This window comes from Urocampus carinirostris, chromosome 3 (genome assembly GCF_059441175.1).
Source record: "Urocampus carinirostris isolate Australia breed hairy pipefish chromosome 3, RoL_Ucar_1.0, whole genome shotgun sequence".
Taxonomy (NCBI): Eukaryota; Metazoa; Chordata; class Actinopteri; order Syngnathiformes; family Syngnathidae; genus Urocampus; species Urocampus carinirostris.
This window is the reverse complement of record NC_142351.1, coordinates 39878758-39905928: the sequence shown is the minus strand read 5'-3', so window position 1 is coordinate 39905928 and position 27171 is coordinate 39878758. Positions and strand designations below refer to the sequence as shown.

General features: G+C 39.8%; 1 protein-coding gene across 4 annotated transcripts in view; it reads left to right on the top strand.

The window, feature by feature from the left end:
* The window catches only part of ncam2a (neural cell adhesion molecule 2a), a 343057-nt gene extending 332210 nt beyond the window's left edge, over positions 1-10847 (top strand). For all 4 annotated transcript variants that reach the window (XM_088331814.1, XM_088331815.1, XM_088331813.1 and 1 more), the window contains one exon: positions 3162-10847. In XM_088331814.1, coding sequence (XP_088187940.1) covers positions 3162-3276 — 115 coding nt within the window. In that variant the 3' untranslated portion in view covers positions 3277-10847. The remainder of the gene's footprint in view (positions 1-3161) is intronic.
* Positions 10848-27171: the final 16324 nt, after the last annotated feature.

The following is a 27171-nucleotide window of genomic DNA, read 5'->3' as shown; positions in this document are numbered from 1 at the left end:
AGTAGTAGTAACTCCTGAAGCCCATCTTTCGAAAGTAAGTTAAATTCAACTTTATTAATCTTTATAGAGTATATTATGTTATGAAATATTTATTTTCTAGTACAAAAACAGTACAGGGTCCTTATACAAGCCTTAAATATACTTAAATAAACCTAAAACATACATTCCATACAAAATTTCACACTGAAGCAACTTACGAACAAATTCAACTTACGAACGATCGCCCGGTTCGTAAGTAGGGCAGCGTCTGTATTGGTATCTGTTTCGATTCAACTGCTGTGTGCTCTAGTGCTACCAGCCATCGGTTTTGGCTATCATTCTGCCAAAGAGGGCAACTTGACATCGCGTGCAAAGGTTCAATATCTAAAAAGAAATGCAATAAAACACACTCAATCACAAGCAATTCTCAAAGCATGTTTTATTACTGATGATCTCAGAATTAGAATACGAGGCCTACAATGATTAAGCAAGACAGACGAGAAAACTAATCCATTCCAAACCAAATAATCCAGTTTGTATTCTCATGCAGCATACAACAACTTAACAGAGAGATGTCAATATGTGGCCAAATCGCATTAGCTTAGCTAATGAATCACGGAGGACTAAGTGCAAAAAAAAGAGCTTTCACCGCCAGTCCAATCTGAGTTTGCATGAGCTAATGGAACATGAAATTGCTTCCACTGCGTGCCAGTTAACATCCTACAATCAAGCTCAGAGGAACTCCCTTAGGCTAGATAGCAATTGTGCTTATTAAGCCTTTTTCTAAGCACTGTAATATCAGTTTTCCTGTTCCAGGAACATTTGTGTTGCATATCCGGTTCTTGAACTGTTTTCATGTTCCCCTTTTTTCTGACTAGCAGGAAAAAAACAGAATTTCCAAATCCTTCCACTTCCAGTTTGCCTAAGAATTCTAACTTTCTCAAAGTGGAATTAAAAACAGTTTCCCAATTTATTTTTGGTTTAAGGTATATTTTCTTAACTAATTTTAGTTTTTTTTTAATATATATATATATATATATATATATATATATATATATATATATACAGTATATATAAAATGTGTGTATGTGTCTGTATTATCTATGTGGAAGTGAGAATGTTGCTTTCCCTAATCCAGGCTGAAAATACTGAATAGTTATCCAAACATTTTATTTACAGACTATTCTGGGCAAGAATGAGTTACAGGCAATGGCTATAGCAAGTCACACATGTGTAGATGCAAAGAGCTCCAACTTATTCTTATACTAAAAGGTCGGTACCGAATCCAACACCAAACCGGAATTGGGGCAACTGGCAATAGATGGAGTTTTCCACTGTACAATAGGTTTCTGTTTAAATTGGTCCTAGCAGGTATCGACTGGCACTGATTGGTATCACTCAAGGGATACGTGTGGCTATAAAACAAAGTTCAACTGAAAAAAATAAAGAAATTATACAATCATAAAATATGGGCGCATTTGCGGCACAGTTCTGAAGTCATGGGATCAAACCTTCCTGTGTGGAGTTTGCATGTTCTCCCTGTGCTTGCGTGGTTTTCCTCCGGGCACTCCGGTTTCCTCCCACATTCCAAAAACATGCATGTCAGGTTAACTGGTCGGTCCAAATTGTCCCTAGGTGTGAATGAACAAGTGAGTTGTCTGTCTCTGTGTTCCCTGCGAATGTCTGGCAACCAGTTCAGGGTGTCCCCTGTCCACAGATGGCTGGGATGGGCTCCAGCACGCCCACGACCCTACTGAGGATAAGCGGTGCAGATAATGGATGGATGGATAAATTATGGGCAGTAACACACCGTATACACATGGTACTAGCAAAAACTTTTGGAAACCACAAGAACTCCTCAAAATGGACATGGCAAAATATTTCAAATGTGAGTCAAGACACGCGCATGTCTCCAGGAGCCATAATGGGAAGTGATCACGACCTGGTCCTGATGAACTTCTGCATTCCCTTTTATAAGTTCAAGAAGTCACGGAACCCACGGATCGAGTTAGACCTTGAGCCACTGAAAGACCCACAGGTGGTCGAGAGCTTCCAGGCCTTTATGAGCGGGAAGTTTGCTCCTTTGCTCGCCTTGGATGAAGATGTTAAAACCCGGACCACCAATTTTCAAGCAGCAAAATAAATTGTAGGAAAACACTAAGACAAACAAATTATCCAATATTGTGACACGGGCAAGAACTACAGAAGAGAAGAAACAGCCCTGGAGGAGCAGCCATGTATAAAGCAGCCATCAAGAAAATTTAAAAAATGCTTTAGAGAAGCTAAAATGGATCAAAGACCAATGCACAGAGTTGAAAAAGTGCTTAAACAAGAACAATTCAAAGAAAACCTTCCATATTGTAAAAGACCGCAAACAAAACAGGCACATGTCAGCCGCAGGGAAAACAGGCAAATGTCGATAGAACAAACATTCTGTCGGGGGCCAGACTACTAGATTAAAGAGAAAGAAAAAGAGATAAAGAAATAAGAGACAGAGTGAGGGGGATGGAGGGATGGTGGGACTAAGAAAGAAAAAGAGAGAGAGGGAGAGAGCGTGAGAAACAAAAGACAAAAAGTCGTGAGAGGGGGGGAAATAAAGGGAGAGGAAGAAAGAAATCCAAAGAGAAATAGAAAGACAGAAGGAGAGAAAAGAGAAAAGAAAGCGCGAAGGGTACGAAGAGAGAAAGAGAAAAGAGAGAAAAGGAAAAAAGAAAGTTAGAGCAAAAGAGGTTAGAGGACACAGAGAGAGAAAGAGACAAAAAGCAACAAAGGAAGAGAAAAACAGAGACACAGAGAGTGAAAGAGATAGAGACAGAGAGTGGGAGAAAAGGGGTGGAAGAGAAAGAGAGAGGGAGAAATAAATACAAGTACAGTGTAAAAGAGCAAGTATAAAAAACATTTTATTTTGTTTTTAATTGTGATTTCAATCGATGATTGACAATGAGTCCAAATGTAAGAATGAATGTGGCATTGTTTTTCATTTTTCCATCACCGCTGTGTCCTCATTACAATCAAACAAGCTCTCGCAGTCCACCTACCAACGCTTCCTGTCTGTGACTCAGGCAAAAGCCATTCCCCTCCCCGCCTGCCTGTTTGCCACCCCCTCGCCATCATCGCATTTTCAGCGGCTAACATTGGATGCCCGACGCTCTCACCTGCACCCTCTGCTCTTCAATTTGCAGGAAGCTGCCACTGAAGGAAGAAAATGGCAAAGAGTCTCTCAGGCCGGATACGATTGAAATCCGATTGCAGGGCGAGCGGAGCATCCATGCCAAGCCGGAGGACAGCAAAGCATAAAGAAAAAAATAGGAGGGGGGGTGGGTAAGGCGACAGGACCCACAGGAACAATTTGGATCACCAGGCCACTAATACCCACAGCAATGCAACCGAAGTGTAAATACAAATTTTACTGCTCGATCAAAGTGTGGGTGCTGACGTGATATCAGTGAAAAATGATTGTATATTTCTTGTTTACTTGTGTCAATGATTAACATGATGCTTTTTTTCAATGGCTCCCTTCCCCTTCCTCACACACACCCTTCATATCGAACGCCGTCCTTGCCAAAGCGACCATCTACATCAGGGGTCGGGAACATGTGGCTTGAAAGCCAGATGTGGCTATTTTTATGAATGCCATATTTATTTGTGTATAACGCACATTCTTGGGTGCATGTTATACTGAAGGTAGCATTTATATTGGAAGTAGTATAGCGAAGGATTTATGCAATGATTGATCGGATCAGAAATATTGCCGACCACAATTGCGAAACTTTAGATGCAACGGTAATAAAACCTGGGTCGCGGCAGTAAGAGCACCAAATTCCAACCACTATACCATCAGTGATGCAGTTGATTTAGGAAAAAGCATTTGATTTAATCTCATTAGTACACAATTTTTAGTCATGGTATCAGAGATGAATGTTGGAGAATGGAGGAAAGCTATAGAAAGAAAGAAAGAAACGCAAGCATGACAAGGGAAACAACTCTTTGTTGTATCTAATTATGAATCAGTCTTTTAGGGTATTAAATAAATACATTATACAATTTAGGTCGGTATTCTGTTCATAGTTTACATTGTCGATAAATTATTTTAAGGATTGCTGTACTTATTCACTAGCGTTTATCACTTACTAAGTTTGAGCTGAGAAAAACTGAAAAAAATGGATACAGATTTTTAATCAAAAATTAGGGGTACACATTATAAATGAGTATGCTTTAAACATGAGTAAATATGTTACATTGGCTCGGAGATTAAATCTACTTCGCATTTAGGCCAGAAATATGACACCTTATTCTACCACTAGTGGTAGGAGTACTTTAGCGCTTCTCTACCTTTAAGGCTGGTGGGAAGGATTGTCAGGATTTTTTACGTGTGTCTGGCGCAAACTACGTGTGATCAGCATTTGGTTTTCTTGTGAGGTGTACAAGGCACTTTTGGGAGGAAAATGGCTTGGCGCAAATGCAGTCAAACATTTTTAATCATGTTGGTGCTCAATCGCCATATCCCTCAAGTGTGCTGGGTATACTGCGTGCTGACCTTTTCCACAACGCATAAACTCCAAATAGCAAACACCACGGTAACGTCTGAAAACATTTATGACACCCTTCTAGAGGAGAAATTAGTTGGGGTTTTTTGCCAATGGTTTTCATATAACACATAACAGGATCAAGACAGGAGGTTTGACGGTACTAAATTCAATCTACTACTTCTGATATTTCAACTTTTCCCCAAAAAAATCAAGTTCTTAGTTCATACATCCGAATTGAACGGCAGTGGAGTTTCCTTTAATCTTCGGTGGACGATGACAAGCAAATGTAATATGAACTGTTATCACGCCAACAACGAATGACCATTAGGACTGCAACGATTGGTCAACATTGTCGATAAAAGTCCTTTAAAAACAGTTTATGAATTCCATTGTTCAAGTCAAGTCAAATTTATTTATATAGCCCTTAATCACAAAAATGTCTCAAAAGACTGCACAGGATTACAATGACACAATTACCTGATCTTAAACCAACATTGACCATCGTGGTTTTTCCAATAGACGATGATGATAATCTCCCATGCGCGATAGCGTTTCTGTCTCAGTCGGTGACATACAGAAATGACGGCATTAACATCAAGTGGGTGGATGGGTGGCTGGATCCCTTAACCACTAGGGCTGTATGGACACCATTTGCTGTGGTGTGTCTTGGGCAAGTACAGCCTGGTGGCGCCCATCCCTCGGCAAGCCTGTACAAAAACCTTTAAAGTTTGGCAGCATTTAAGCCTGAATATGGCCGATAAAAAGACTTGAAAAGTTTGTAAAGCCGACCTTGTGTATCATGCTCATACCTCATTGATGCATCAACATTTAAAGAAAACGTACGTCAGACGGTAGAACGAAACCGATTCCGACTCGCCTTGGAAAGATCCAATTTTTCTCATGTCTATTATTATTTGCTACACAAGTAGATCAACATCGTGCTAAATATATGGGGGGGAAAAAGAATGATTATATAATCGAGTTGTCGTTAGTTGCAGCTTTAATGACACCACAAAAAGACTTTTTTTTTTCGTCAAGCACAATTCTCCACAGTATGGTTGCCCTGGCACTGTCGTTTCGATAGCTCGGGCTCATATTTTAAATATGTGCTAGTCTTGTCAATCGCTTTATGAGACTACAGTAGTCGCATTCTTGAATGGTCACATGATCTGAAAAAAAGTGACCTAAACAACTCGTTTGACTGCAAAATTGAAATGATTAACTTGAAAATGGTGTATATGGGGCACTATTGCAATTTTTTTCAGTAGCTTTTATCTGGTGATGAGCTTAACGGCTTTGTTTAATTTTATATATGGTCTGGCGCTCACTGAAGAAAAAATTGAAATATTTGAGTCAAAACAGTTTCCGACCCCTGATGTACACACTTGTGGGTGGTTCCAGCAATAGAATCCCACAACTCCAACAATATGATGTCAATCTTTGTTTGCACATCAGGCAAAGACCATTTTTATTCAGAAAAATCCGGAAGCCATTAGTTCATTCCGTCTGGAGGAAAAATAAAGCATCAAGAAAATAAGTATATCATTGTGGCAAGTAGCATAACGTCAATTGTTGTTGAGAAAAAAGAAAAGGGATTTTTTTGAATTATTGACTATGGCTTTTGCTGTCACTGTTGCCATCTCCCGTTATACCACTGTATGTTTATTTTTGTGGTATTTTTCCAGTCAGTCGCTTCCTGTGAGCTTGAACCGTGAATGTTTTGATCAATCAAAGCGGATGGAAGAACTGAAAAAGCAAGGAACCGAGACATAAGTCAACATTTACTTTGATGTCTTTGAGCTCTCGTGCCTCTGATGTCTCCGACGAGTTGTTTTTTTTTCCCTTTTTGGTCTGCTCGTTGACGTTGATGTACATAGGTGAGAAAAGAATATTTTGCAGAGCTTTTATGTAAATATACCGTGAAGGATGTGACTTTTATCAAAAGGCAGTTTGCTTTCTTGTGGTGTGTTGCGTTTGGTCTAAAGCTCAGTGCTTGTATCGCTGATTGTCTAATGCAGATCTGGGCACTTCGGTCCTTGAAGGCCACATGTCCTGCCTGGGTTTTGAAGTTTCTCTCCTCTAATACAGGTGATCCCAGGCTCCTGCCACCTGGCTAACGGGCTGATAATTTATATCACCTGAGATGAAGAGGAGAAACCTCCAAAATCATGCAGGACTAGCGGCCCTTGAGGACAGGAGTGTCCTAGTCTGGCCTAAAGGAATCTGCAGCCTGAAGACTTTTTATCTCAATCGAAGGAAGTGATTCAATCGTATCAGTGCACAATTTTACAACATATTGATGGCTGCATTGAGATGTTTTTTGGGTTTTTTTGTACTGCATTTTTGGAACCAATGCAATCCATCGCTACTTCGCACCTCGTCCATTGCCACTAAAGTTCTCTGCGGGTTGAAAAACATTGCGTCATCCATTATCTGCTGGCAGAGCACATTTTTGTAGGGTCTGGCAGTTCTTTTTGGGGAATTCTGTCACTGAAAAGTGAACTTTTGAGCAGTGAGGGATCCATTATGCCCCTTTTCTCTTATACTGGGCGACTATTGCTGAAAGAAAGCAAATTCATGTCATGAATGGTAGTTCTTTTTTGGTCCTTTCTGCCTGAAATGAACAGGACCTGTGTGGCCACAACCCATTATCCGCAGCCAACTATTTCTGCGAGTATGGGCTAGTAAACAGCCTGATAAAAATGGGGTGAGTTACTTTATGGATTTTTGCGGGTTGCAGGGGCTCTGGTCCCCGATAACTGCAAGAAACCAGAGATTACAATATTAAGTTGCACTTTTTAATAGTGTTGCAGTTTGTGCTACAGTTTTTGTGTGAGAGGAGCACGCCACGAATTTAGGGGACTTGTATTAATGGTGGAACGTAAGTGCAAGTTTGTGTGGACGCACATACACACGACAATATACCTCAGACGAACACAAACGTAAAGAATGATCCTGATCTGTGCATGCAAATCATGGAGGAGAACTTCTTCACTGAAAAATGTTCAAGTTTTGACTGGGATGTCACACCGATTGCTTCTCTACATTCTATGGCCAAGGTGCATCACATGGGAATATTTCAGCGGTGCATTTTTGACCTAGCACAATCTGTATTCCATAGTGGTCTACAGTTGGAAAAATAAGGTAGTAAACACTGAATAGAACATTAAGGCAACTGCAGCCAATGGGGTTGCTTAAATTCTTACACTAAAGTCTGTTGTCTGACAGAAAAGTTTATGGGCTGGTGTCACAAAAAATCATTATTTAAAACCAACACAAAACCTTTCCTTTTGGAATTACACTCTACTCTCACGATACTGCGGTTCACTTTTTACAGTTTTGCTACTTTACAGACTTGCATTGTGTCTTGCATTTTTATCCAATAAACTTTCTTCTCTACCCATGGGTCAATAATGTTCCGGTTTGATATGTACCATACACATACGTAAAACAGCTTGCCAAATTCATGTAGCGTACGTGTAAAAACTCCTGTGATTTCTAGTTTCTCAAAGTCCTGTAAAATATAAAATACTGACAGAGGTATTTCATTAATAATGGTTTTACTTCACGGATTCCACCTATTGCTGGTAGTTTTTGGAACGTATCTGCGATAAACAAGGGTTCACTGTAAATCCAAAGTGAAAGCAATGCTGTTTTATGCCAGGAAGTGTCAGATGCTCCATGTATTGTGAAAAGATGCGTTGCAATAAAAAATGTCTTTCTTTGTGCACATAATGGTTGATTGTTTAGGCTTTTTCATTGTGAGACCGGTCCTCAAACTTGAGAGCAAGCAGATGAATAATGCAGAAGTTGAAATGCAGTGACGTGCAGTCAGGGGAGGCAGGGGAGGCTGTTCCTTACTATTTTAATGGTTAACTTAACAATTTGTTTTATTTTTCTATTGCAGAATCTGTGATTTTTTACATCATTTTATGAATATTAATACAATAATGAATATATAATGTATTACTGGGCTGATCAGATTCCAAGTGATTTGTCTTGCAGAAGGCAATGTTAAGACAGAGTATTCTGATTTGGAGCACATCTCAGTTCAGATCAAGAAAATGAATGACTGTATTAGTTGTTTAACAGGAAATCAGGTCATCCAGTCATTCATTTCTCATTGTAGTGACTATGTTTTTTAATAACGGAGCATTCTTTTATTCAAAAGGAGCAGAATGTAACATATTATTTTGCTGAGCATCTGCAGATGCAGAGTGAGGCACGGAATTCTCTTGCCTCATGGCTGATGACGATAGTAAGACGAAGGTTTCTGATTTGGTGCACACCTCAGCCTCAAATCATAATTAACGATACGAGTCGGAAGCTAACAGATATTCAAGCCATCCAGTCTTTTTATTCTGGTTGAAACAACCTTTTTTTCTCTTTTTTTATTCACATCCATTGATGCATTTGTTTAAAAGAAGCAAAGCATAGACTTAATTTACGCTAAAGTTTATACCATGTTTTATTCTTTTGTCAGTCAAATGATGACTAAGAATTAGATGTATTCATTTGTAAGTTATGACTATGCCTCACCTGGCACAACCCTCACCGCAGGTCACTGTGCACTTGCATCTGTTCTTTGTCCAATAGGAGCAGCTCCCACAATGTCAAATTCAAACAAGTTGCCCTTAGGCCACTATTTTTTTTATTCGGATCTAATGTAACAAGAGGATATTATGACCTCCCATGAATGTGAGGAATTATACATTCGTAAACAGTGATTCATTTTCCCAAGCCGCAGCATCTCAGTGAATGCTAGCCCAAACCCTCCTGGGTGTTTTTACCCAGTCACCCCCCTACCCACCAATCACATAATTCATGAGGACAGTCCCGCCGTGTCGTGGTTCCACTGCCTATCAAAGCTGACCGTAAACGTGAGTGCAGAGTGCCTAGGTGGTGTTACGATCCGTACATGTTCTTTTGTAGTTGACGTCCGATCGTACTTTTCATTCCTTCTGTGACATGTTCTCTTCTATTGAGGGAGGGGTGGGTTGGTCAAATGGGTGTGTGTGATATAAGTGTACAATATTGGATGAAGTCTGGACCATGATTCAGGATTTACTCTCACTCATGCAACTGAAACTCTCTCATTTATAAGTGTGAAAAGAAACACATGTCAAAACCTTACACACATAATGCTCAAATGCTTTTAAACTCACAGGTCAAACATTTGTCTTCATAAACAAGTCAAACACACTTACTTACCGTATTGGAATTGTCTTCTAAACACATGTCAAAAGCTTACACACGTACTGGTCAAAATTTTGTTTTCATACAATTAAGTAAACGAATGCTCACAGTAGTGAAATGGTCTAATAGACACGTGTCAAAAGCGTATACACATACTGGTCAAATACTTTCAAACACATTGGTTAAACATTTATCTTGATAGACAAGTCAAACATGGTCACTTACAGTACTGAAATTGTCTCATTACACATGTCATAAGCACACATGTCATAAGCTTACACACGTACTGGTCAAGGCTTTCATACACACTGATCAAGCATCAGTCTTCGTAAACAAGTCCACCACGCTCACTTACAGGACATAAATGGTCTCATAAATACACGTCAACAGCTTATGCATGTATTGGTCAAATGATTTCAAGCGCAACGGTCAAACGTTTGTCTTCATAAACAAGTCAAACACGCTCATTTACAGAACTTGAAGGGTCTCATAAACCTATGCGAAAAGTTTGTTTGTTCACAATCCTGCTATTCATGCAAATATTATAATGAAATATACCAAAACCCATGCAAAACGCTTTCACACACACTGAGAAATGGTTCTTTATATAAATTTTACCAACATATGTGAAAAGTGTTTGACGTATGTTTATGAGTATATTTTACCACCATATATGCATACGTCTCAGTATTGTGAACGAAATGTCCACATGAGTGAGCGAGTGCGTGTGACCAGTGTCGTTGGAAGCGTTTGACCCGTAAGTGTGTGAGCTTTTAACATCCCAGTACTGTAAGTGAGCGTGTTTGACTAAGTTTCATGAAAATAAACATTTGAACAGTCTGTTTGGAAGTAGCTGACCCGTACGTGTGTATAGTTTTGACATGGGTTTCTTTTCACTCTTCTGTATGAGACCATTTCAAGTATGAGTGCCAATCCTGAATTATGGCCCAGAAGGCAGCCCATAGTACAAAATGTGTCCTTTTTGTTGGCCACATTTTTTGCACCTGTTCTGTCTCCCCCGCTGATGCATTGTGCGGGAAGTGGGAAAATTGATGTCTCTCTGTATGTTCTGTGCAACAATTGTGACTGCTGTCATTTTCCGCTGTAAATAAACATGTCCTGGTAGAAGAGACAATGTTTTCAGATCTGAGTCTTTTCTCTTGATTGTTACAAATTCATCATGTCAACAATAGAGTAGACCCTTTTTCTGAGGTGGAGATCTCACTGTGAAATTGCTGAAAAGCAGAGGCTAGAAAAGAATGGTAATTCACAATTGTGTTCTGAATTGTGTGAATCCCAGGTAAAAATACTAACAAATATTTTCATGTTTTAGGGCAGGGGTGTCAAAGTCAAATGGACGGAGGGCCAAATAAAACATTTGGCTACAAGCCGAGGGCCGGACTGTCCAATCTTTACTGAAACCAAGATTTAACCTACTGAAAACACAACAAATATATTACAATATGATTGTATAAATAAAGCAATATTTTCTTATGACTCTGTCAGTCATTTTTAATTTCAGCAGGCACAAAATACAAATGTCCTTTATATAAAAAACTCATAACATATCTCATAACAACAACTCATAACCATTTTCTATCATTCAATCATCTGAAATTATTAAAAAGAAATATTGCCTCGAAATACAATAAAATAAAGTGCAAAAATCTCTTGTTACTTAAAACCAAAAGCAATCAACACACTGGACCTCATCTGTCCTGCTCAAATGTACATTGACTTTCCTTTCTGGGCTTTCTCTGGGTTAGTGTGAAAAAAAGGAATTACTGATTAACAAATAATAACAATCAAAAGTCATTTTCTCTGCTAAATAGGAGACAATTTTATCAAAAGACTGTTGTCCACATCAAGATCTATTTTCCATGAAAAGCCGAAAAACAAGAAACACTCCCAGGACAGAGTCGGCAAACAAAAACAACATAGTCAACATAGACAATAAAGCTTTAAAATTCCCGAGGGGAACAACCAAAAACAAGACCTTCTTTATGTGCATATTTAACTTTTAAACTTGAACGGAGTAAAAACTTCAAATTTGTAATTGCACAGGAAACATTACTGTATTATTACTGTATTTACATACATTTATATACAGTACTGTATTACTACAACTCTACATTACTTGTTTGAGGCTGACGCTGATACTTTTCCAGCTACCTCCGTGAACATGTACTCCAACTCCCACCTTGTTTGAAAGCCCCGGTTTTCAGTGTCCACCTTCCGTTTAGCCATTGTTGATGGGTATATGTTGGCTAATTTTTGCTGTTATGCTAATGACTGCTGCTGATCGACTGCTGAATAAATCAAACCGCCTCCCGCTTTGCTCCCGCTCGGCGCGTCCCCGTTGCATTGTGGGAAATGTAGTAATCATGCGTACTGCGGGCTGCTGGCTTGCAGCGGCCTGCGGGCCGGATCTAATAATATATTGATATCGTCACGCGGGCCAGGTAAAACCCTCTCGCGGGCCTAATGTGGCCCGCGGGCCTTGACTCTGACATATGTGTTTTAGGGGATTTTTTGCAACATTCTTTGGAGCCAAAGCATAATGGCAAGGCACACTGCCTGTAGAAAATGCTTAAGAAAAAAATACTTATAAAGTAGATACGGCGATACAACGTGGATCCATTCTGAGGTGTGGATCACAGATTTTTTTCGAACATCAGAAAATGGAAACAGGACAAAAACAATGACTCAACAACAAAAATAATGTTAACATGTTCGAAAAGGGGTAGTAAGAAGCAGACGCTTTATTTTTCTTACCCCTTCATCTTCCCTATTAATTACATTTTACAGATAGCTCCTCTTTTATGTCTAAATATGAAAAAAAACTCACAGATATACATATTACATAGGTCGGATATCAAAAATTATAATAACAATGGTCACATATGTTATAAACTAATCATCGTAGTACCCATCTATTAGCGTTATAATGCTACTAGTCACTAAATATCATTGTGACACCAATGATATTAACAACAATAGCAATAATAACAGTTATGATATAATAATAGTAACAACAACAAAAAGGTCAATTATGGTTGTAAACCATCCATTTGCTACGTAATATTTCCTATCTCCAGTATTAATCATACCCCATTTTCTCCATCTCTGTATTCTGCCGGTAATGTTTTTTTTTTTGTATTTAAATTTGAACACGTGAATATTTGGACATTGGTTGATCTCGTCTCGTGAATTGTCTCGTCTCGTGAAAGTTTGACTGCACACACAGACACACATACTTTTTTTGGTGGTTCTCACCATTGGGATTTTGAATTTACTACAGACCCATAAGTTATAACTTCCCTCTTTCCAAGTGTATAATTTTTTGATGTTTTCACTGTATAGTGGGGAATAGAAACATGTGGTAATTAGTTAGCACTCCCAACCGTTGTTATCCCAGGTAAAAACATAACAGAAAATAACAAAATAGTATATATTAAGTACTGCTTATATCATGAGTGTTAACTCATTTTTAGCTCGTACTAAAAAATAATGACATAAAAGGTGTGCCTCAGCTGTGGGGATCTTGGGCTCACAATTAGATTATGTCTATGATTCAGGGTTGTAAGATTTGATCATTAAACAATTATTTATGTTTTTGTTCCTCAATATTTTTGTACTCTAACATTAACCTCTTGTTTCATTTATAAATTATGCATTTGTAAAAAAAAAACGCAACCCCACAGGAGACCAGCATTTTATATGACATGGTCTGATAACGGTCAAGCAATTTCGAGACGTAAGTACATATGCTCGAACACCACAATGTTTGAATTTTGCAGTTTTTAAGCATGCAAATTAATGTTGTATTTTGGGGGAAATGCCTTAAGGAGGGGGCCGAAAAAACGATTCTTTTTTCCACACCGTAAAGTGAAAACATAAAGCAGGGATACTGTATCCAGCGGTGGTACTTAGTCCTTAACGTTACGCTCGTCATTGTTACAAAATGTACTCAAATCCATGCGAAACTAGAAACAACAACATAGCTTAGCTCAGTCGACAAATTATGTGGCTTTTTCGCTCCAGGGGGCACAATGCTATTTTCATCAGGGTCATCTCTAAGCCATCATTATTTCAAACCCAAACCGTGTTGCATCTAAATCGATTCTCACCTTCAGGAGAAAAAAAGGTGAGAGCAAGGTGGAATGGAAAGCTTTTAGAAAATATTTTAAGGGTGTGCTTTGTGTGGTTTTCTTTTGAAAGTCATGTTCTTTAGCTTGCATGATACAGGAGGTTATGCGAACATTGCATTGATTCGCAGCGATTATTTCATTTGTTTTATTGTTGAACTTTACTTTTGCTTTTCAATTGAATAAAATCTCTAATGTTTTTGTACTTACCAGGAATATTACTTTACAGTCTGTTATGGCAAATGGCGAGCACATTTATCTGCCTTATCAGATCAGTTTTCTTTTGTAATGGGTTTAAAAAAAAAATTTTACCTTACTAGAAAGGCTTCAGGGCCTCTAAGTATTTGCTTAAGGCCCGGTCACACAGCCTTTCACGGGCGTATCGAGGCTGAATCACGGCCAGAACTTTCTGCCCGTGAAGCAGACTGTTGGACGCTTTGAGATCGCAATACAGCCGTGCGCGAAAAAGTTTTGCGCTGCTCAAAACTTTAGACCACGGGTAACCGCGGGCGGCACACGTGGTACACACGAGGTAAAGACGCGGTACGAACGTGCTAGGACGTGATACGGCCGCGGCCAAGACGTGGTTCTACGCGGGTAGGACGCGAAATTTTAGCGGGTAATCGCGGGTGGAGCACGGTCATAGCACGTTTGTTCTGCGCCTGTATCGCGTTGTTATCATGTGCATTAGCTTGTGTACCGCGTGTAAGCACGGTCAAACGCGATGCAGCCGCGGTTACCCGTGATAAGGACGCGGAACAGTCGCCGGCGTCTGTTTCGCAGGCATACCACGGGTAAACAGCGGGTTTAGCCAATTTTGCACATTTTCCACCGTGTTTGCTTCACGGGCAGAAATTTCTGGCCGTGATTCAGCCTCGATACACCCGTGAAAGGCTGTGTGACCGGGCCTTTGGGAATAGAAAAGCACCAGGCGGCGAGTCCATTTGGAACATTTAAAACAATTCTTAAAATCTCTGAATCATCTAAAAGGTTATGTGCCTGCTGGGGGTTAAAGACAAAAATAAAGTTCTGTGTCCTTGTACTGTTTCCAGTGAACAGTTGCCACCGCAAAGGTCTGTTACTATATTTTCCACTGAATAAAAGTCACCAAATTGTAAGGCAAAAAAATAGTCTTGAATGATATATTTTTCATATATAAGGCACATTGGACAATAAGGCGAATGAGATTAAAACTACAGTAGCAGCTAGGCTTACATAAAAAATAATAAATACATTTGAATTGAAATAGTTTATTTTATAAAAAATAAAATAATGTTCTCACCAAGCAATTAACATATTAACCACAGCAATGCACCTAAAGACAACTCTCTAGTTTCTCAAATGCAAAACAGTGACCATATTCAGTATAATATAACCACAATTTAAACAAGAGTATGTCATTTTGTACATTTACTATAAACAAAAACCTTGTTTCAAGTATTCACGATATGTTTCATTCTTTCGGACCATTACTGTCCAAAGCAACAACAAAAAACAAGCATTTAAAAGTTGGCATCGGAGCTGCTGTTTAAATTCAGCACCCTTTTTTATTTCCTTTTAGCAACAAAGAATTACAATCTTAATACCAAAGGCCACTCACAGACCACTCTATATGTTCCTAAAAGGCAGAACAATTACGATATGGAATAACATTTCATTAAAACTATGCATTCCCAAATTTAACCACAAGACTTTCTGGTATATAAAGTGCACCAGATTACAAGGCACACTTTCATATTTCTGGCCAATTTTGGGTTTTTTAGATACTACTTATAGTCCAGAAAAATGGTTGTATGAGTAGGTCCAACTACCGTTCAATTGTTTACCTGTCAAAGAGAGTTAAGTTAGTTCTTTGAGATCAATGAAAACAAAACAAACCTGTATTGGATAAGAAATAAAATGCAAATATTCCTCATTGTCATTGACTTAGTAAACGTTGCGATAAGATTAGAAGTGGAATGGCAGAATAAAAAAGTAATAAAAGACATAACATTAATTTTTTGGCACCCGTTATTATTGGCAAAAAAGCAATAAAACGCACTAAATCACATTTAATTCTCAACACGAGTTGTCAGGTTGACAATCTCTCTCGAAACAAAGAGACTAGTAGCTAAGATAGCCGCTAATCTCACTCGCGTTTCTAAATCAATTAAGATAACCCATTTACATGCGTGAAAGTTGTTCAGAATCAGATTATCTCTTTCAAAAGTAAGTAGGCAAAGTCACTAAGCAAATATACTTGATTTTTTACATTAAATTTGTTGATAAAAGACAGTTTCATTCAAATATCAGCCCCCACACATACTGCTAACACATGTTTGGAAATAAAGAGAAAAAGGGGACGGAAAAGGAAGGGGAAAAAGTTCCATCTCTCACAGATGTATTAAGCCACCCGCAAGGTTTAAAAAATTCAATGCTTTAACTAAGTGGCAGAAAGCCATAAAGCAGAAGGAAAAAGATAACGTAATAAGCGTTGAGGTACAATTTCCTTCTCTAATCTTACTCTTCGCAGAGTCCCCCATGATACTGACGCTACCTTAATCCCAGCAACTCCAAAAAGTTTCTGGGAAACTCTTCCCGCCATTATAGGGAAGTTTGGGCTCCCTTATGCACAAGAGCAGTCGTGCACTTCGCAAAACGCGTCTTCGCACAATTCCACAGTGACAGCCGCATGCAAATTAATTTTCTAAAGCTCCGTCAGCACACACTGAAGGTGGAGAATTTCCACACAAGCAAATCCAGCTGTGAGCCCTCTGCCTGGTCCGCTTTGGTAATCTGTTTGATTTCCGAGTCGCCGGTCCGACTTTGAGCTGACAGGCGGGGATGTGGGTAGATTCTGGTCTGCACCAAACTGACATAAAAAAGAAGAAAAAAAGAAAAAGTTCACCTTTATTTTACCTCAGTGGTTATTCAACGCATCATTCTAAGGCTCGAAGTGCACTAGTCATCCAGGCGGCACTAAGCTGCTAATCAGTAGAACATGTTATCATTCAAGATGGCAAAGAAGCGCTTATAATTATCACCGCACCTAATGTAAACGCAAAAGAGGGATGCTTTGCGTAAAATGTGCGCTGTATATTTCTAGACCACAGCGCCAGGGCAACCATACTGTGGAGAATCGTGCCAGATTGCAACAAAGACGTGAAAATTCTTCTTTTTGTGTTGTCATTAGGGCTGCAACTATCTTAATAGGTGACTACTCACCGACTATCAAAAGTCCAATAAGCGGATCATTATTATTTTTATTAAATTTAGCATATAGTTGATTTACTCATGGGACAATTGATAAAAAAAACAAGAAAATTGGGATCTTACAGGAGCGAGTCAGATCTGTTTTGTTCACTTGTCCGAGTGCATCACGAGGTACAGCCATGATATGCAAAGTCTGCTTTACAGTATTTTCAGGTACCGTATTTTCCGCACTATAAGGCGCACCGTGTTATAAGGCGCACCTTCAATGAATGATATATTTTTAAACTTTTTCCATACATAAGGTGCACCCCATTATAAGGCGCTATACGTGCATGCTGGTTTAAGATCAGGTAATTGTGCAGTTTTGTAATTGTAATCCTGTGCAGTCCTTCAAGACATTTTTGTGATTAAGGGCGTCATAAATAAATGTGACTAAACTTGACTTGGCTACAGTAGAGGATGTAGTTACGTTATGCAACCGTTAGATGGTGCCGCGCTAAAGGGAATGTCAACAAAACAGTCAGATAGGTCAGTCAAACTTTATTAATAGATAACAAACAAGCTTTCCACAACTCCATTCACTCACAAAATGAATAAAAAGCCGTTTTATTATTTTCTCTGAGGTAAAGCATTTTCGTGACACATCTTTACCATCTTTGAACAACAGCAAGGCATAACATTTTACTTTTCCTCCATTTAGTCAACACGCAAAAACACGTCTGATACTGTTATGGTAAGTTAAACGTTAGTGCAACCGGAATATAGTGACACTCGTAATGTGCAAAAACAACAAGTGCAAAACAATAACAGTAAAGCAATAACATAATAACTGTAAAATGTAAAACGTTGTAGTGGGTTTTACAAAATTCACCCATGGAACCATTGTTCAGTTAGCGAGTTCCTAGGGGGACTCTTAATTCTGCCGGCTCGAGCCACACTCGTGTTCGATTCATTAATGTTGAACTCTCTCGCTGCTGCTCTATTCCCGTCTTCTACTGCGTGACTGATCGCCTTGAGTTTAAACTGTGTTGTAAGCGTGTCTCTTAGGGGCCGGTCACACAGACATTTGCGGCTGAATCACGGCTAAAATTTTGCGTTTTTTTTTTTTTGCCCGTGGTTGCCCGCGATGGAAAATGCGCGAAATTGGCCAACCCGCTGTTCATCGGTGGTATGCCCGCAAAACACGCCGGCGACTGTTCCGCTTCCTCATCGCGTCATTTCTGCGTCATTTTCTCGTGTGGACCACGGGTATAAAAGCTCCCGAGCCGGTGTTGTGCCCAAATCCGACTCCTACGCAACACATCCACCACGCCACCCCCCGACCCCCCCTCCCCCCCACCCCCTCGTGTGAACGCGCATTCTGCTGCGATTGCTTTTGTGGGAAGCGTGCATTGACGTTGGTGACTTTTTCATCCGCGTTAACAAACGCATTTTGTAGAATACGATCGCACTTTGTTGTTTAAATAAACGCGTTATATAATAATAATAATAATAATAATTTCCTTTTGTATTGTCATTCTTTGTAACAATGTACACAGAACGAAATGTCGATACACCTGACCCGTTGTAGCGAGTCGATGCAGCCGCAGCCAGAGGGCGCCGCCATTATACCAATTAGGTATGTCTCGGTCGAGGCGCGAACCAGCGACCTCCCAGTCTCAAAGCGGGCACACTACCATCTAGGCTATATAAACTAGGATCTCCCAATTGTTATAATTAGCTTGCTTTATTGTTTTAATAAGCGTTTTATATAGAATACGATCGCTTTTGTTGGAAGCGCAGCAGAAGGGGGGGGGATTTACCGTTCGATTACGTTCACAACAAAAACAAAGACGGAATGGTTTAAGTTGTATTACATTACCAACAAATGCAAGACGAAGTGGTTTTGGTTATATGTTCGCCATTACATTCCCTAAAAGTGAGATAAAATGAGGTAAAAGTGGGGATGCGAATCTCGACAGGGATGCATTTCTCGGATAACACCGGGCTGTAGAAATCATAACCGCTCAAGACACAGTCCAGTGAAGATCAAGATTTCAAGCTATGGCATCATTTTTATTTTATTATCTTGAAAAGAAATGTCAAGAAATAAAAATGGATTAAGACGAGGTCACTACGCTGACGGGGATCCATGTTCACCCCCTTGACGTCACGAGCACAACTGACGTGTGCTCGGCAAATCGAGCTGCATATACGCGGAGAAAGGCGTTTGACTGTCACACGCGTAACACGCTAATTTCACGTAATAACACTGCGATACAGGCGCAGAACATGCTATTACCATGCTCCACCCATGATTACCCGCTGAAATTTCCCGTCCTACCCATGTGTAACCACGCCCTGGCCGCGGCCAGAGCACGTCGTTCCGCGTCATTTCCGCGTCATTACCTCGTGTTGACCACGTGTGCGGCACGCGGTTTAACACGTGCTCAAACTTTTGAGCAGCTCAAAAGTTTTGCGCTGGTCAACCACGTGTGAATTTCCGACCGCGAGTAAAGCACTGCTGTATCTCGTCTATATGGCGGTCTCAAAACGTCCAACAGCGCCCAACAGCATCTGCTTCACGGCCAGAAATTTCTGGCCGTGGTTCAACCTTGATACGCTCGTGAAAGGCTGTGTACCCGCGCTCTGAAGAATTGAGCAGCGCAAAACTTTTTCGCGCTGCCTCCCGCGCGCGAATTTCCGACCTCGTGTTAAGCACTGCTGTATCTCGTCTGAATGGCGATCTCAATGCGTCCAATAGCCTCCGCCTCAAAGGCAGAAATTTCTGGCCGTGATTCAGCCGCAAATGTCTGTGTGACCGGCCCCTTAATAGGAGCCATTTCAGGGTCTTTATACAAACGCACAAATAAAAGAGAATCGTTGTTTAATATTTCCCAGTATGCACAGCAAACTTCTTCTTCTACGCGAAAAATGGAGTCGGTGGCTGCTTACCGTAAGTTGCGAGACCTTGTAATTCAATATTGATCCATATATAAGGCGCACCGGATTATAAGGCGCATAGTCAGCTTTTTAAAAAAAAATCAGATTTTATGCGCGCCTTATAGTGCGCAAAATACGGTAGTCTTTTTATTGGCCATATTCAAGCTACAATTCTCCCAAATTTTAGAAATTTTGGTGCGTATACTTGATGTTGAGGCCGTCATTTAATTTAATGCGCCATTGCGCATTAGTGACTCTCAGAAGAAGATCATAATCATTGAGTACGCCTCAAATGGCAATAGTCAATGATGGATCTCGTTGTTGGCTATTTTTTATCGTTTTTTTGTCAACAACATTTACTTATCGTCGGTAGCTTATCAGCGCTAGTTGACCTGTAATTTCAACACAAACGTGAGACATCGTCTTGTAGTGTTTTTGTCATTGCCGGTTTCCGCAATAACAAACCAAATTTCATTCGCTAGTTATCATCCTTCGAGGTTTAAAGGAAGCTTCAGTGACCTGAATTCAACGCAGATGATACACAAAGAGAAAATAAGTGCTTCTTTTATAAATAACTTCCATTCCTATTCAATTTAAATGTTTAAGTTGAGGACTTGATTTGTGGGTTTAAAAGTTGAAATATCGTGAGTACGTTGAATATTATGAATGAAGTACAGTCAAACCTCCTGTTTTTGTCATAGTCCATCGCCCCTCTTTTCTTCCGGGGGCGATGAAGATCACCACACCTGCAGTTCATTATCCACACCTTCGCGGACTTTGTATAAAGTGTTGCCAAAGTGTTTTGTTTTCTTTTTAATCAAATAAAAACCAGCATCACTGAAATTCAGAATTATTGCAAATGGAACTTTTACTGACCATATAAAACGAGGGTCGGCGTGCATTCATACACTGCGTGATTACCATAGTCAATACACTGCTGAAAACATTAGAAATACACGCCAGGCTAAAAATCTATGTCAGAAAACAGCATTTAGGAGCAGTAAAAGAGTCAAAGAAGATTCAATAAAAAAGAAAAACATAAGTACTTACTGCTTTTAACTTTATCTATCATCGCTTTGAAAAGCACGTATGATACATTTCCCTGGAAATCGCTATCAGCGTTGTCCAGATGCACACTGGGCATTCATAAGATGTCTCAATAGGCAGGACGGAATTTCGGGCCAAAATGAAACAGAAAAGAAAAAAAAATTAAAGAAAAGAAACAATTCACCTTCATTATACCTGATAGGCTTAGACCCAAAGCTAGAAGTGCACGAGTGATCCAAGCAGCTTTAAGCTGCTAATCAGCGAGTAGAAACATGAGCTAGTGAGTGACCTCAAATGCTACAAGTGCTGACGTTCCCACATGGCTAATGACTGTTTCGCAGTCCTTTTGTGTCACAGACTCTGCGGTGCTCCAAACTCATCATTAATGGACACGTTTATGCAGTCAATAATTCGATCGGAAACGGACATTTGCCTGTGTTTCCATTATGTAAATCCATGTAAATGCGCACAGAAATCCTTAGTCCCACTGTGAGTACAGTAGACCCCCCGGGACAAGACAACCCCCACCTTACATTTTCACCTAAGGGTGTGGAATATTATATTTTTTCTTTCCCACTTTACTGCATTTCCTCACTATACAACCGCCATGGAAACAATTATTGGAATATACGAGATGTAGAACCGCTGCATCTCACTAAGTCGCTTGGGCATAACCAGTGTTGGGCGAGTTACTGAAAAATAATAATTACAGTTACTAGTTACTTCATTTATGTAACTCAAAAACCACCAGACTACTGACCAAAGTAGCCAAAAAATTTACTCAAGTAAAGGTACTGTTACTTCAGAATAATATTACTCAAATAGAAGTAAACTTGTCATCCAAATACTTACTTGAGTAAAAGTAAAGAAGTACTTGGTGAAAAAATTACTCAAGTACTGAGTAACTGTAGCAACGTGGTATTTGTTGATTTATTTTAAGAACAACCAGTCAGATCATCAAATTATTAAAGTGCATTCAATCAACAAAAAATACCTTTAATTTAAAAGTAAATTAAAATAATCATCTTGAATTCAAGTATTTTAGCCTGGTCATCCTGGAAGCGGGATTATCTCATGTGCAGTCCCTTCTCAAGTTTTTCATTTTCCTCATTTTGAGGTTTTTGAGTTTGTCCTTGCCGTCATGTAGGTTTTAGATCAGGGGATGGTGTAATAATAGTCTGTGGTTTACAATCATAAGTGTTCTCTGCAGCCCTTTGAGACTCTTTGTGATTAAGACCTATACAAAAAACATGACTTGAATTGACTTTAATAAACGCGCTGTGTGTCTGCGTGGCTGCGCAGCTGCAAGGGCTGCTTGGCATTCCATACCTGGAGCAAGTTCCAGCCCTGGGTGGAATAAGCCAAGAACGTACGCATCTACTCAGCCTCTGGTGTTTCTCCCTTCCTGGTGCCCTCATGGTTCCAGCCCACGCTCTTTGAATACCACAAAGAGAATGCGGCGTCGCTCCTGCGCCCATCCATTGGCTCTTGCCAGCAGACAGACTGTCGTCGTGTTGCAGCGCCTCGCTAATGACCCGCGCAGGGTGTTTGGCTCACTACCAAGGACCTCCCTATCCAGGTGGAAAGCGGTGGAGCGTATGGTCTGCCCGGCAGTGAAATTCTACTTCAACTTACAATGCGTTTGAAGCTGTATTTAGTTGTATTTTGTAGGTAAACTCTCTCACCCTTCTCAGAGGTTGTAAAAATGGTTGTGTTGCAGGCAGATTGAATGTACAATATTAATTCAAGAGAGGGGGAAGAAACTGAAAACAAAACAAGGAAATCTAAACCCATTTTTGAAAAGTAAAACACTATGTTGTAAAGGCAGTTCATTGAAAACTTCAGAACTCATTACCGAGAAAAGTAATCGCGTTCCAGGAACACGTTTCCTTTGTAACGCATTACTCCCAACGCTGGTTATCAATGACATTAAAGGCAATTCTGGTCTTTATTGGCCATCTGCTCGCGTTAACATGGTCTTACTCATTCGGAATACTGGCAATTGTCAGTTTCCAATCGTATTATTGCCTGCATTTAAACATAGCCAATGTGCTTTCAATCAGTTGAGTGACTCAAGTACGAAAATACGAGTGATTACTCGTCACATCTCAGCTGTTAAAAGTGTTTGCGTCCAAGCCACAAAACTTGAATTTTCAAACGATGTAAATACATTCACTCGACACAATATGAATATGCAAAATGTAATTAAATTCTATTCAAAAGCTAGAAGTAATTAACAAATTATAATAATTCTCATGTTTGATTGATATATGAATGGCATATGGTGGCAGTAAACGCAACTCGCTCAAGAAAAAAAAAGAAACACCAAGATAAACTACAAACAGAAACAGGCTCAGGGACAGTTTCCTCCCCGGGGCCATCGCCATCCTAACAAGTGCATGAGACTGCTATAAAATATATCTTGTCTATGTATGAGTTTTCATATCTTATTTCTTTACTCATTTTGTAAATATGTTTCTAATGTCATTGCACTTTCTCTCCATACACTATTATTCTGATGCTTTTACAAATTAGGGTTCTCTCCAAGCACAACCTTGTAAATATGTTTGCCTATTTATCTTAAAATTCGTATTATCTTATTTTTCCTATTTTAAGTCTCATCTCATCTCATTAGCCGTACCGCTTATCCTCATTAGGGTCGCGGGGGGGCTGGAGCCCATCCCAGCCATCTCCGGGCAGTGGGCAGGGGACACCCTGAACTGGTTGCCAGCCAATTGCAGGGCACACAGGGACAGACAACTCATTCGCTCATTCACACCTATGGACAATTTGGACCGGCCAATTCACCTGAAATGCATGTTTTTGGAACGTGGGAGGAAACCGGAGTGCCCGGAGGAAACCCACGCAAGCACGGGGAGAACATACAAACTCCGCACAGGAAGTCTGGAGCTGGATTTGAACCCACGACAGGTTCCCATGACATGAACTGTGCCGCACAAGCGCTAACCACTGCGCCGCCGTGCTGCTCCTATTTTAAGTATTTTTCTTAATATATTTTTGTTGTGTACTGTATATTGTGATCATTGACAACAAAGACAATTCCAATTCCAACTTTTGGGCCGGTAGTAATCCGACCTCTAACGGCAAAATATGACGTCACAGACATGCAAAAAAGACCCGATAATTAGTCACTTGTAGCCGCTGATGAAGTTATTTGTTTCTAAGTCAAGTCAAGTCATTTTTATTTGTATAGCCCTAAATCATGAAGAGTCTCAAAGGGCTTCACAGATTATTACACTATATTACACAGACTATTTTTCAGCCGACGAGAAGAGTAGGTTATTCATATGCTATGGAGTAGAAGTGAGTTTTAAGTTTAGATTTAAACATTTCCACTGAGGTTGCAGATCGGATCTCAGGGGGAAGAGCATTCCACAGCACCGGTGCCCGGATGGAGAACGCTCTCGAACCAGCAGAACACTTCTTTGCTCTTGGTATCACCGGAAGACCGGCACTCTCAGATCGTAGGCTTCGGACCGGGACTTAGGGGCAAATCAGATCTGAAAGATAAGAGGGAGCAAGTCCATGTATGATTTTGTATAATACTAAGAGAACCTTGAATTCACATCTATGGCTAACTGGGAGCCAATGCAGGTTAGCCAAAATCGGTGTTATGTGATCGTACTTTTTTGTCCTAGTTAAAAGCCTTGCTGCGGCATTTTGTACCAGCTGAAGAGACTTAATTCTAGACTTCGGGAGACCAGAGAGTAGTGCATTACAGTAATCGAGACAGGAGGTAACAAACGCCTTAATTATAATTTCCGCATCCGACTGAGACGGTATTGAACAGATTTTAGCAATGTTACAAAGATGGAAGAAAGCAGTTCTAGTAATTTTCTTTACATGCATTTCAAAGGATAGATCAGGGTCAAATATGACACCTACATTTTTAACTGAGTCACTCTGTGTGATGTGACATTTGTCAATGTTCACAGCAGTTTTTGAGAATAAGTCACGGCATTTAGATGGACCAATGACTAACATTTCGGTCTTTTCAGAGTTAAGACGCAAGAAATTGAGTGACATCCACTCTTTTATCTCAATGAGGCAGGCCTCCAAATTTCCACAGTTTAGTGTGGGATATTCCTCCAACGGAAGATATAGTTGAGTGTCGTCTGCGTAGCAGTGGAAGCTGATATTGTACTTGCGAATAATATCACCTAATGGAAGCATGTAAATGCTGAAAAGAAGGGGGCCAAGCACTGAACCCTTCGGAACACCGCAGGAAACATTAAATGGCTCAGATTTCATTTCACCATATTTAACACAGTGCGTCCTATCTGAGAGGTAGGATCTGAACCACGAGAGGACGGTTCCTGAGAGACCAATCCATTTTTCCAACCGTTCTAGTAGGAAATTGTGGTGCACTGTGTCAAAAGCAGCACTAAGATCCAGCAGCAACAAAAGTGATGAAGCGCCAGAATCCATTGCCAGTAGGAGATCATTTGTTACCTTGATCAGAGCTGTCTCAGTAGAGTGGTTCTCCGTGTGATCATTTGATTTTAGGCAGTGAGAATGTTTATTATCCAAAATACAGGCATGTAACAATGAACGGTTTCTTTGAAAGTGTTATTTACAGTACTGTAAAATTAAAACTTATTATAAGCCGCACCTTGCACATTTTTAAAGTAAAAAACATTTTGTAAATCCATAAACTGCACCTGACTATAAGCCGCATGTGCCCACATTGAAACATTAGATATTTACAAAGAAAAAAGGTAGACAGAAAGAGTTTTCATAATATTCGGTACCTTATCCCCTTAACGTTCCGCTGGCCTGCCGGTGGGTCGCTGGACTTTTGTTAAACAAATACGTGTCTGTATGATGTCACTAGTCACTGAAATGAGTCATGCCATTTATAATTGGACAGCTTAAACTCTTGGGATTCAAGATATGATGACCATTTCAAATTATATTCATTACCCAAAAACTATAACGCCATCGTAACTCACCAGCATGTCCCCTGGCCGTCTTCAACTTCTTTAAATATACACAAAAGTGGCTTCGTTACAACAAGGAAAATCCAGAGTCCATGTGAAATATTTACTCCAAAACACACAATAATGGCAACAGATGAATCGGAATATGCCTTAAACATGTCTGCTAAGTTGGACATTGTTCCCTGTAATCCATTCGTTTCGCCATATTATTTCTGTTTACAAATAAACAGACTCATAATGTTATTCCCAATATGGTAGTTAGTGTTCCCCTTTCGATTGACACATGTCCCATTATGAAGGTCTGTTCATGCTAGTTTTATCCATGCACAAAGCGCGAAGTTCCTTTAAACTTGCGTCTTCCTTGACACATATTACTCTCACTCTTATCTCAGGCGCCCCTTGCGGCCGTTAGAAAAAAATGCATACATTGGCATCATCGTTGCATAAGCCGCATGGTTGAAAGTTAGGGAAAAAGTTGTGGCTTATTTTACGGTATATTCTGGGCACAAGTGAGTTGCTGACAATGGCTGTAGCAGCAATGAATAGATTGAATAACAAATAGTACCAACAAAATAAATTGTAAGATGTATATATTTTTACAGTTTTGCATGTTGGTTTAGGGTAGTGATGGAGCTCGAAATAATTGTCTATGAGCCTGTTTGTCCTTGTTTTAAGGGACCTTTTTTAGGAGAAAGTTTGGATAAATAAGCAAAAAAGAAATTACAAGATAGTGTTCAGAGACTAGCTTGAGCCATAAGTGTAGCAGGACAATAGTGCAATGACATTTAGCAGCAAGAAAATTCCAAAATAAATCAAGTAACAATATATAAATACCTATCTTTGCAAAAAATAGGCAAGATGTATGTTTTTTTCATAGTTTTAGTTGCATGTCTAGGGTGGTGATGGCCCAGGGATGAAAAGCATCCCTGATAATAATCATAATAAAAGGATCATACTTAATTATTAATCTAACGGGGCGATTAGTGAAGGCTTATGTCTGAATGACGGCTTCTGTCATCAACTTCTTGTAACTACAAATAAATTCCATCCCAAATTCCAGCCTGCATATCAAGACATTTCCATTGTGTTGCTGTTTACATTTTAATGGTAATGCTATTGCCTTTCTAATGCGGGCCAGCAATTATGAAGCCAGGCCACGCATCATCACAGCCAAAGTCCCTTCAAGCCTGTATAGAT